Source organism: Photinus pyralis, unplaced genomic scaffold (genome assembly GCF_008802855.1).
Source record: "Photinus pyralis isolate 1611_PpyrPB1 unplaced genomic scaffold, Ppyr1.3 Ppyr1.4_LG6, whole genome shotgun sequence".
NCBI classification, from domain to species: Eukaryota; Metazoa; Arthropoda; class Insecta; order Coleoptera; family Lampyridae; genus Photinus; species Photinus pyralis.
Genome location: NW_022170663.1, coordinates 4,032,675 through 4,045,935, shown reverse-complemented (window position 1 = coordinate 4,045,935; position 13,261 = coordinate 4,032,675). Strand labels below are relative to the sequence as shown.

The following is a 13,261-nucleotide window of genomic DNA, read 5'->3' as shown; positions in this document are numbered from 1 at the left end:
TAATCCATGACAGAGGTTCCTTCAATTCTCGCCAGGGGACCATCGCGCCTTTACTCATAACCCCGTGACAGCTACCAATACGTACAACTTTTCTTATACTTCCGTTTTAATATCAATAAAGAAGTTGGCGTAATTAAGAAACGGGGAATTTTTTATGTAAATCAGCGTCCGTACTTAATGTTTGTCCCTTGTTTTAATTATTCAGCAGCGTCGTGGTGATAAACTGAATTAAAGTCGCAGGTCACGAGTGTTGCGACAAGTGTTTTTTGCGTTATCTATGCTAACTAAATGGCCTGATCTCTTGGGCGCAGCCAAAATACATTCCCGAGAGGAAGACATGATGTTAGCAATTTATTTTTTTTTAGTATTCCGCCGTTAAGTGCGTGGAGCCTTTTTTACGTCGTGCTTAAGTTGCTGAAATAATTAAATTTTTTCAGCGTTGTTGACTTCAACTAGTAAGCACCTTGTCAGGGTCGGCAAAACAAGAAAGATATCGCCGACATTAATTTCCAAAGTCTTCGCACGTTTCTGAAAGCTTTTGACATAAACTCTCTTGGTGTTTGACGAAAAATGCAAATTTCATTCGCGCCCGCTTCTCAGTGTTAAACTACATTATTAAAGACAATTTCTTTTATGCTCGCGACAAAAATACAATGCTGGCAGTATTCGGTTGTTGTTAAGCTTAATTGTCAACACTTTTTTTGCTCTTTTTATGTTTATTGTCTGTATACAAATGTCCTCAGCTGCAAACAATAGCTATTACTCAACTACAATGGAAAATATTTTAGGTTTGTTGTTTTCAAATGTAAATTTGACGACCTCAATTTTTCCACGGTTTTTATTAAAATTAATGTCGCCCAGTTGAAACGGGAGCTTACGTCCATTATTTTTCCACCTACTTAAATACTTTGTATTGTAAAGGAGACTGCCTGCAATGACTTGCCATAATGCGGATGTTCAAATATAAATTTCCTGCTCTTTTATATTTGGAAAATTTTACCCCTCATTGTAGTATACCTCGTTTATTATTACGACCTCTTCGCAGATATGAGATGATTTGACAATTTTTATTAGCGCAGAATCAAACATAACGAGGAGTGTTTTAAATTTATATCCTTCTAGTCCACCCATAATCTTTACGCGAATTAGAAATATTTGGCTAGTTTATGTTGGCAATCTGGGCTTTATATTCTAAATTGTCCTACTTATTTTCTCTACTTACTACTTTTCGTGCTATAGCAAGATGGAATGTAATCAATATCGTCGAGGATGTGCTGCCTCCTCGACAAAACGACCCAAAGATAGAAAGTTCAAAATAATTTAGTTACATCACGAACATGTGATTTACTGTTGTCCCAAAGAAATTGGTTAATAATCCGAGGAGGTCCACTTATAGCTTATTGGGAAAAATCAATTCCTCTTGTATTAATGGTGGAGAAATCTCTTTTTTTCTACAGCTTCCCACTGCTGATAAGTGATAACCTCGACTCTCAATCGTACCAAGTGTAATTTTTTCAAAAGAAAATCGTTTTCTTGCCCTAGATTTTTTTAGACGTGTGTTTTTCTAATGATCATCATTCATTGATAATGAGTCACCATCAGTTGGGTATCTGTATAGCGCCCGCTTCTGGAATAATCTTATAGTCAGTTGAAAGGAATCAATTTCACCAAATAAAGATGAAAAAATTATCAAAATTGCAGTTCAAACTCAGGTTGAATTCAAGCGAATTTTATAAGTACAATAATGACCTCTAAATTGTGCATCTACTACGATAATTGACAATAACATACGAGGGGTAGTTTTTATATTCAAGGAACAGGCGTATACACAAAAGACTAGAGCAACAACAAAATTTTATTTTTGCAATAGCGACACCACCCATCGCGTGGAGAACTTGTTGTTCATGCCCAAATATTCATGTGAAGCTGAACTAATGCTCATGCCTTGATTTCTTGAATGGTAATTTTCCTGTTGTTTATTGCATATATTCAAAGTAAAGTGTTAAGCTTCCAATATTCAAATGAAACGGATCCATGGTTTAGTTGTATAACGCAAAATGGGGGCGAGAGTGAATCTGTCATAACACCAAATCTTCCTCATAGTTGCCTCTATGTTTCCAATATTCCGCAATCAGGTGAATTGTAGAAAACCCTTCCACAGAAAACCGCTTTCCAGTTTCCAATTTTGTTGAAATCCTAGCAGGCATTGTTGTTCACTGTACATTAGCGATGACTGGACTAACTTTACCGATTATTATCTTATCATTTCTCACATTTGAAACAATTTCTATTACGTATACTTTCTTCCCGTGATGTATTCGCGTAATAACTAACGAAGAAAGTTCGGTAGCTCGGATAAAAGGGTACTTGGACAACGGCCACTTGCCGAAAATCATGGTTTATTATTTTAATGTACCCATTTTAGACAATTTGCTTTTCATTAACTAAAAAATGATCCTGACACAGAAGCTTATGGGAATAAAATTAAATGTTTACGGTCACTGTCATAAATGTAACTTGTTTAGTCAAAGTATTACCACTGGCATGCATCTGGGTATGCAGTTTTGAATGTCCATGAACTTGGCAGGCCTACTACAGCAGACCATAGTTCTACTTACTCATATCGTTAGTGCTCCGTTAGTGCACGTTAGTGCCGCTGAAGAAATCGTTAGTGCATAAAAGGAAACTTACTATTTTTAAAAAATATTTGTGGGCCTGCTAACTTCATGCCAGCAGACCCATTTGAGAAAATCGATTCAATCTTTGCACTAGTTAAACTAGCAGCGTTAGTGCTCGTTAGGGCCGCCAATATAAACGTTAGTGCTCAAAGTGCAACAGCTCAAAACGTCGTAAAAAGGGGTCTGCTAACTTCATGCAGCTGACCCACATTTGTCAAATTGGCTCAGTCCTAATGCAAATTTGAAGCGGCTCGTTAGTGCTCGTTAGTGCTTCACATGCGAACGTTAGTGCTGCAAGGGATCCGCGTCAAAAAGGTACCAAACCACCTCAAAATTAAACTTGACTTATTGGGACCTGCCAACTTCACGCCAGTAGACCAACGAGTGAAATCCGTTTGATTTTCTACTTTAATCGACCGGTAAGTATTAGTGCTCGTTAGTGCCGCCAATATAAACGTTAGTGCTCAAAGTGCAACAGCTCAAAACGTTGTAAAAAGGGGTCTGCTAACTCCATGCAGCTGACCCACATTTGTCAAATTGGCCCTGTCCTAATACGAATTTGAAGGGGCTCGTTAGTGCTCGTTAGTGCTGCAAGGGATCCGCGTCAAAAGGGTACCAAACCACCTCAAAATTAAACTTGACTTATTGGGACCTGCCAACTTCACGCCAGTAGACCAACGAGTGAAATCCGTTTGATTTTCTACTTTAATCGACCGGTAAGTATTAGTGCTCGTTAGTGCCGCCAATATAAACGTTAGTGCTCAAAGTGTAACAGCTCAAAACGTTTTAAAAAGTGTCTGCTAATTTCATGCAGTAGACGCACATTTGTCAAATTGGCCCTGTCCTAATGCGAATTTGAAGCGGCTCGTTTATGCTTCACATTCGAACGTTAGTGCTGCAAGGGATCTGCATCAAAAAGGTACCAAACAACCTCAAAATTAAACGTGGCTTATTGGGACCTGCCAATTTCACGCCGGTAGACCAACAAACGAAATCCGTTTAATTTTCTACTTTAATTAATTAATAATAATTAATTTACCTTTATGTTATCACATCTGTGTTTACCATATTTTCCCGAGAACTACCCTACCTAGCATAGGCCTCTTCGGCGCATTTTGCCTTAGGCCTCCTAAAGCCTAGCGGCGGCGCTGAGTGTGAGGTACTAGCATCAGTATATTAAAAAGAAATCATACCAATGTTTTGAACCGCATATTATAAAATGCAAAATATGAAAATAAAAATTGAAACCAGAGCTAATAAAGGCATCACTAATTTAATCGTTATATAGTTTTTCACAAAGCAAACTCATATTTTCAATCTTGAGCTGTTGCGCTTTGAGCACTAACGCTTTTTTTTCGACGCTAACGATCACGATTAAAGTAGAAAATTAAACGGATTTCGTTTGTTGGTCTACCGGCGTGAAATTGGCAGGTCCCAATAAGCCACGTTTCATTTTGAGGTGGTTTGGTACCTTTTTGGCGAGGATCTCTTGCAGCACTAACGTTCGAAAGTGAAGCACTAACGAGCCGCTTTAAATTCGCATTAGGACAGGGCCAAATTGACAAATGTGCGTCTGCTGCATGAAATTAGCAGACCCCTTTTTACAACGTTTTGAGCTGTTACACTTTGAGCACTAACGTTTATATTGGCGGCACTAACGAGCACTAATACTTACCGGTCGATTAAAGTAGAAAATCAAACGGATTTCACTCGTTGGTCTACTGGCGTGAAGTTGGCAGGTCCCAATAAGTCAAGTTTAATTTTGAGGTGGTTTGGTACCTTTTTGACGCGGATCCCTTGCAGCACTAACGTTCGCATGTGAAGCACTAACGAGCACTAACGAGCCGCTTCAAATTTGCATTAGGACTGAGCCAATTTGACAAATGTGGGTCAGCTGCATGAAGTTAGCAGACCCCTTTTTACGACGTTTTGAGCTGTTGCACTTTGAGCACTAACGTTTATATTGGCGGCCCTAACGAGCACTAACGCTGCTAGTTTAACTAGTGCAAAGATTGAATCGATTTTCTCAAATGGGTCTGCTGGCATGAAGTTAGCAGGCCCACAAATATTTTTTAAAAATGTTTCCTTTTATGCACTAACGATTTCTTCAGCGGCACTAACGTGCACTAACGGAGCACTAACGATATGAGTAAGTAGAACTATGGTCTGCTGTAATAGGCCTGCCAAGTTCATGGACATCAGTTTTGAACAAGAAATTTGTTTATAATGAGCCAGGTAATGAGCGTTGCATACTGTTAAAATTACTTCCTGACCTATTCACGAAAATAAATTACGAAATATCGATCTAAACACCTAGCTCTCGCTACTGTGAATTTGGAGGTTAAAAAACCTGCTCACAAGAAAATCCTTCCACCCATATATTCGCCCAAGAAATTAATTTGCCCAAAATCACATCCAAAATGTTCACCGCCGTATAACAATCGCTTATCTAATTCCCCGAGTATATCTGACTAAAATGTTAGTCCTAGAATGTGGCCACCCCAAAGCATTGGCCTTGAAGGGCAAATTCCCCGACACAGTGTAGTCCTCAGGAAAATTTTACCTGAAAAATCTTCACCACGAACTGTTCTCCCTTTCCACAGGTGCAATCGTCTCTTCTCCTCAAAATTAACCCTTGAAAATACTAAATTGCCTAAATTCACCTATGGAAATTGCTCACGAGACATTCACTGTAATAAAAATTACTCTCCCTAAGACCCGGAATATTCGCCCAAATGGTCACCGCTAAAGAAATTTTCCATTTAAATATGGTCCACAGGCGTGGTGGCTCCGAAAAATCCCTCCCCTGCATATCATCGTCGGAAAAGTTCACTCCCCATAAAATTCGTCCACTGGCTAAATAAGCAATCCGCAATAAGCATAATTCGTAATAGTTTCTGCCTATTCAGGAATATACCTCTTTTCTATTCTTCCAAAAAACCTGCCCCGGAATAATCGCCTCAGTGCATTACACACCTAAATTAACAACAAAACTAAGTAAAACTACAATCAATAGGATTACAAATAATATTTTGCCCTCTGTGTAAAGGCTAGAATTCTAAAAATAATAATTTATTTTATCCTGAATTTAAAATGACTGCACGGAAAATTCCGAAAAGTTCAGAATACTCTACTCCCAAATAGTTGCCTTTAAGGATACTCGATCTGGGTATAATTTCTGTACCCTCCTCCGACTGTCATCATATTCTTTGCCTTTATTTTCAGGTTTTAGAGAAATCTGGTAAAACTTATGAAAAATCGTATACCACGTATCAGGTATTTTGAAATAAAACCTAAAAGATACCTAAATATCAAATTTTCAAAAGAAAGCAATAACTGAGCGGTTTTAAAAATGTCAAAATTTTAATTTTGATTTTTTCTTAAATTAATTGATACACCTGCGAAGTTTGTTTTCTGTTTCTACAGAAGCCATGTAAATCATTATAAAACTTCTTAAAATAGTGAATTTTATTTAGAGGTCAAAGATAGTAATAGCCTAGGTCTCGTCGTTTCCATGGAACAATATTGTATTCTGAACTTAATTTTATTTCGTGCTCGGCGTCCCATTTTTAACAAGACGGACAGATGTTATTAGAATTCACTATCATTTCTTTCACTTTATCTACCCTTGCGGTTAAAGTGACCACTTTATCTATTGTTGCTGTTAGAGAGTGACTTTGCCTACTCATTCAAACCTATTAAAATGTCAATTTAACACCTGCTACAAGGTAAATCAAAATTGTGTCGGTTGGAAACCACGGTTAACCCTTTCGATCATTATTTATTATGTGTAATTTTTGAAAAAAAATAGATTGCTTAGGCGCATTCCCAACTTTCTTATTTATGAGCGGTATTTTTTTTTAAATTTGAAGGGAAAGTGCTCCCTAAAAAAATAAATTAAACGTACATAAAAAAAATAGCCTGCGCATACGCAATCTATTGCAATAACACAGAATTTGAGAGGTGTTGTGGGAGAAATTGAAGTTGAGGTAAGTTGAACATGAGAATAAATTGAGAATATCCCAAAAAAATTGAAAAGAAACTGGAATTGAAAAACTAAACGCCACTTAGCACAATGCCCCTTCCGTCTGTCTTTCTTCCCGTCCATCCGTTTCTCAAATTACATTTTACTGAAAAGTGCTAGAAACCTGAAATTTTGGTTTGTTTGCAGTCATGGTTCATGCACAAGAACATACATCCTGCCTGTGACAATATCTATCACTGCAAAATAAATTATAATTATAAATTATCCTAATCCAGGGGCGGACTGGCACGGGGGGGCGGGTGGCGATTTCCACCTGGCCTGTGGATCATAATGGCCCGTTCGAAATTTATAAGTATGTGCTGTATTTAGTTTCTTGCACTATTAATAAATTATTAACACGTTTCTCTAATTGGGGTTGATGTTAGGTTGTTAAAAAATTTAAAAATTCTGTTTTAATTGAAGTGTTTTACAATGAATTTATCATTTTTTGTCGTAGCATGAAAGTGCTGAAATACAATGATAGGCGACGCACCTCGTAAGGATTGTATATTTTGATACTTTTAATTATCAGCTGCAATTTAAAAAAAACTGTATGGTAATTTATTTTCGAGAAAGGAGTACTTTAATAGTATATTGCAAGACAAGTGTTACAATGCGACCTATTGTAATACGACTATCTTGTGGCACGAGTGGCGACGCGAAGCGTAGCCACGAGTGCCCGCAAGATAGGAGTATTACAATAAAGCATTGTAACACGCGTTTTTCATACTATTTTTTCTATTTCGGTGCTTTAATTTAATTAAAAAAAATCATTATCAGAAACTATAGGGAACATTAGAACTAACATGTTTTATGTTGGGAACACTTTTTATGCCGTTAAGTTTTAAGTTGGCAGCGTAGTAAGACTGACATTTTGAAGTTCAAACATGGAAGTACCCAACGAAGTACCTACTTGTACTAACTAGTAACTGCCAACTTAAGAGATGAGTTCCCAAAAAAAAAACGACTATAATCACTGTCTTTGTACAACTGTTTTCGGCCGAAAACAGTTGTACAAAATCATCATTGTGACACCGAAATAGAAAAAATGTTTTTGTGGTGCACCTCAGAGCTAACCCCCCCCCCCCCCCCCCCCCCCCCCCCCCCGGCACCTTCATTACTACACTAATACTTTAATGGCCCGTAACCTATGCAATTCCACCTGGCCCGCAGTTACCCAGTCCGCCCCTGTCCTAATCCATATTTCTTTTGGTTAATTTTAAATTTTCATATGAATCAAGCGGCAAATTTGTCCCTTAACTAATAACACATGCACCAAAACCGGTATGGATATCGAAGGGTTTTGGCATTAGGCACATATTAATTCCGGTTTATGACTGTTAAAGGTAACAAATGTAAGCATTAATAAAAACAAGATGGGTGTGTAGTAAAAATATTTAAAATGTATTCACAACATTGTTACGAAAGATTTATAACTTATTTGTCTTGTTCTTAACATCACTGTGAGAAGTGCGACGGGGTGCAAATGCAATAGCCGTGCAACCACCTCAGCAACCACGTCGAGAAGTAACCAGAAAATCGTATTCACACATTGTCGTATTAGGACTGACATCTCCAAACATCTCTTTCATTAAAATGGCCATTATTTAGATTAATGTTATACCCCCAACTGCGGTTTAGAAATACATTGACTCCATTGCCAACTGCCAAGAACTGCTCGATGATAAAATACGCCACCTTTTTTTATTCTTAACTTGAATATAGTTGTGATATGTTTTGACTCCCTATCGTGATATAACAATACATTGAATGCCTCTCAATAGCTGGATGGCTTTTTTTTTAAACGCGTTGCACATTTTTAATGGTTTACTTCTGTTACAGCTGTCTCAATTTGAACTACAATGGCTGTTTTATAGGTTCGGTGGTTAAATGCTACGGTGTACATTGATGGGTCTACTGCTCGCGTCCGGACGCTCTACAAGCTCTGCAGACCGCCCTTTCCCTGTAAGATGAAATCACTTTTCGTGATGTCCTGATTACCTCGCTTCTATCGTATGTTATCCCGATTCGCTGACATCAGGTTCGACAGTTCATTGTTTGTGTAACATATTGGATTTCGGTACTTGAAGCGATATTCAAATTCCAACCCTCGCGAAAATTTCCCAACCGAGCCCATAAATAATCAAAGCGGGGCTCTTCTTTATTCATTAATTAATTGTAATAAACGCGATAAGGTAATATGTAACATAGAGTCCCGCATCTGGGTCCCGGAAAGCTCATTTCAATAACGTTTAAGAGGGTACGGCGGTAGTATATTTAAATGGATCCTCCCCGCAATAACAAACCGATATATCGCGCTCAATACAACATTAACAAATTGCACTTCACACTTAACAGCGTTTATTCCGGCATATGGGCTAAATATATGCATTAAATAAACTAGGGACATTAGTCACAGTCGTGGGCGGATCTCACAGATTGAACAGCATCAGCAGCAGCCCGAGAGGGTGCCGATACTACGAGAACTGCATACAAGACATATTAGCCGAAGGGGTTGGCAAATCTACATCGATGTTTATATTCCACAACATTCACGAAATATCCTAATCCCGCCATTATATTATTGAAAACTGGCTTAGAGTATTAAACTGTTAACGTTATTACTTTCGCATCTGTGTAACTATACGATCGCCCCGTTTAGGACTATTTTCGCTCGCACTTTAATTATAATTATCCCGATTGCCTTTCTACGAAACGTTCGGGTTTTGTCATAGTTTCCTTAAATCATCTATTCATACTAGTTTCCCCTGTATACTGTAGGATTTTCCACATACTAAGCCTTATACAATAAGTGAGTTGGAATAGATGAAAACAGAATGACAAAAATTTGCTACACATTTTCTAGCTACTTCCTGGACAGTTTTAGCTTAGTCTAACACTCTTGCATTTGTTTTTCGGGTAACACTGGTCGGATTATATTTACATTTTGTCAGTTATTCCATGAATCTGTCTAATTCTACTGATATTTTCTGTGCAAGAGAGATTTCTTACGCTACATACCTATCTGATCTCTTAATTTCTGCAATTTTTTACGTTTAAATAATCTATAACCAACAAATAATATTGAAGAAAAAAAATAATAGGGCACTAGCACATTGACAGACGTTTTTCGTTGTCTATTCGCTTGGTAGCATATATTATATTACCTATACCTATTTTTCCAAAAATTGCTAAAAAAGTTTTGATTGGTAAAGGCTGTCAATATGAAATATCAACTGTATTAGTAAATGTATTAATGACATATGGTTAATAATACACTTTTTTCTACGAAAGTGATGAAAGTCTTGTTTTCTGAGAAAAAAGTAGCCTTTGAAAGTAGGGTTTTGTCGCACTAGTGTGGAAAAATTTTTCCACACTTATTTTCCACACTCTTAAGTAAAAACAAAGATACCTTTTTTTTATTTTAATGCCACAATTTACAATTACAGCTACTTCTGGCTAGTAATATTTAAATTAATGGTAAATGATGAACAGTTACTTATATTAACACCTGGAAGTAACGAATTTGACACAGAGCATTTAGAAGTTATTAATGTAGATGTGGACGCTGTCGAAGATGTGCAACTTGCAAGGATCATCTGGTTGACATGTCGAAGGTGTGCAAGGATCATTTGATTGACAAGCATTACCAATTATTTTGTTACATACTTCTAATTTGCCTTGAAGAGAACCATCTACGTATCCTTCCGCTACCGTCGACGACCGCCAGCCCCCATGACGTTTAAGACTCAAAAGGTCTGCTCCAGCATTAGCAAGTAGCGTTGCGGAGGTACGCCGAAAACAATGACCCGTAAAACTAGAAGCATTTGGCAATTTCAGGTAACTCGCAATTTTCTTAGGAATTGCTCCAAATGTATTAATACCCACAGGTTGTACGGTACATTTTCCCATTTTATAATTTAAAAAAAGTCGCGAAGTTTGAGCATTTTGAGGACGAAGCGCTTTATATTTCTGGTACAAGTGTATCCAATTCTCTTTTCCCTCCGTAACAGAAAAAGTTCTTGGAACATGCGTTTTGGAGTCTGGAATCGTTACGAGTAAAAACGTATCTTCGCCTTGGATATCGTTCACCGTCATTTTCGTCAACTCCTCTCGACGACAAGCCCCAGCAACTCCTAATATTAGAGCAACCTACAAATAAATTTCATTATTTGTGTGACATATAACAAATGTATAGACATGAAAAAATAGTAGGTAAGTATAGGTGCTTACTTTCATCATTAAAAATGTTTCATCGGGTGCTTCCTCTAAAAACGTACCGATTTGTTGTCTCGTAAAAGTCAGCGATTTTTTCGGCTTTTACGTTTCAAAAACGATTGTAACTTGGCATACTTGGAAATGTCGACGTTGTCTTGCAAAATCAACATACTTTTCAACATGGAATACATTGACCACAGTGTCGATGATTTCTATTTTCCAGATTTTTCGACAAAATAGGCAAGCAACACGGTTTCTGTATACCGCTTGACTTGTTTCATTTTACACCAATTAAAAAACCTCTCTCGTTCTTTTTCGTACCGATTTCTCGATTTTTCAGGCAAAAGCTCAGGCATAATTGATTCCGCCATTGCAGCAACCTCAGGCGGAGTGCACATAAATTCATCGCCGCTCTCACTTTCTTCATGAACACTCATTTTCAGCTTTTAAATTCTTGTTTTACTGAAGAAATTGCTTCGTACAAAACTACATGCAAAATTACTAACCGGCTTTTTTATAAACAACTCGTTGGTAACTAAGACAACGTAGCGGCGTCACGAAGACTTGATTTTATATTTTTACAGATAAACACGAGAATCGTACTACGACTTGATTTATACAGAAATTGTTGTTTTAACATTTTGATATAAAATTTTTCTCTAAATCTTTAAATTCGAGAACTTTCGTAGAAAAAATAGTATGTAATACACTTGCGGAAAGGATTATTAAAAAACTTGTATGATTGGAGCACGAGCGTTGTGCTTCAACTTTCATACGCGTTTTTCAATAAAGCCCTTTCCGCACTTGTATTACAATATACTATTTTATTATACCTGAATCACAATCTCCGTTTTAAACACTCAAATGCGTGCGAAAAAAGGCCTTTAAAACACACGTGCTTTAAAGTTGCTAAGTAACGATACTTCAAGTATGACTTTTGAAACTGTCATCTGGGGCTGAAATAAAAAATCCTCTTAGGTCGCTTTCTGTAAATGCAGAACATTTCTTTGGCTTGTACCTATCCTTTGGTTGAAGGTTTCACAAACGCGCGTAATTTAGGGTATGCTTCCAAATCTGTTCCACTTTTAATCGCAGCATTGTTTGAAGTTTTGAGTTAATGCACCAAAAGATAGGAGATTTAAATACCTTTGACATTTCCTTCATATATCCCAGCATTATAGATGCATTTAAGACTTTATTCGTAAGTAACTTCCTTTTCATCCATGGAAAGAACTTTTCATATTCTTTATAATAGGCTTTACTAGATTTGGATTTTACACCTACCAACGTTTGTTTAGATTTTACAACAAGCGATTTAATGGACGGTGTATTATCTTTTTCAACGGAAATCGTTTTATTCACAAAGACGACGATTTTTATAAGCAAACGTCAAGTGACATTTCCATGGCAATCGTGAAATTTCGAACACCCAGCCCACTTAATTAAACATGTATTCGAGTATAACGTCAATATGATTTCATTGTATTTCCTATTTTTAAATTATACTGCAGGTATAATAAAAAATACTATAAGATACACGTGTATAATTGGTCTTTAAAGCACTTGCAACGTTAAAGGCACTCCGCTTTGCGTCGTGCCCTTAAACTCGTTGCGCGTGCTTTAAAGACTTGATTATACGCTTGTATCTTAATATACTATTTTTGTTGTGATGTCAAAATTTGAAAAATTAAAAATAGAACTAACCGTTGTTTCTCGTAGCCAAATGCGTCCAGAAACTTACCGTTTGCCGACCAAGGGCGGGAAAAACATCACTAAAAATTGGTTGGTAGAATTGATTGAATTGTTAGAATGCCCAATTAATATTTCACCGTCGGCATATTTCTGGTGTAAATTCAATTTTAAGCACACTATGACTTGGTAACATAATAATAACTATAAATGCAGTAAGCCGTCACCAAGAAACGTGTAGCTCGATGTTTTAGTGCATTATGACACTTGTACAAGATACAGATGGTAAAATTAGTGTTTATGGCAAGAAAGAGATAGCTAACTGAAAGTGTAGGAAATAGAAATGAACTTATATATACTACCAAATTGCAAAAAGGAATACCAAAGATCGTTTCCCACAAACTAACACAAAAAAAACACAGATCTCCGCACTCGTAGGAGATACACCGATGGTTAAATTAGGGAAAAAAGCCCTTCTTATTCTTACGTTTCGATTGAACAAGGCGGTTTTGAGTTTACTCACTTTGCACAATAAATGAATTACTAGTAAAAAGTATTGGTAATAAACACAAACAAAGGTAAGAAACTTTTATAGTGTGTACCCAATATTTTACGTCTTTAGATTATGTTGAAACGGGTGTTGAAATAATCT

The 13,261-nt window shown here is 37.0% G+C and overlaps 1 protein-coding gene across 1 annotated transcript; it reads right to left on the bottom strand.

Moving 5' to 3' along the window:
* Positions 1–10,064: 10,064 nt before the first annotated feature.
* On the bottom strand, positions 10,065–11,003 carry LOC116174872. Its single transcript, XM_031492901.1, has 2 exons — positions 10,936–11,003; positions 10,065–10,854 (listed from the first exon to the last, which is right to left on the bottom strand). The coding sequence occupies exons 1-2, from the start codon at positions 10,942–10,944 to the stop codon at positions 10,243–10,245; spliced, it is 621 nt and encodes a 206-aa protein (XP_031348761.1). The 5' UTR covers positions 10,945–11,003; the 3' UTR covers positions 10,065–10,242.
* Positions 11,004–13,261: the final 2,258 nt, after the last annotated feature.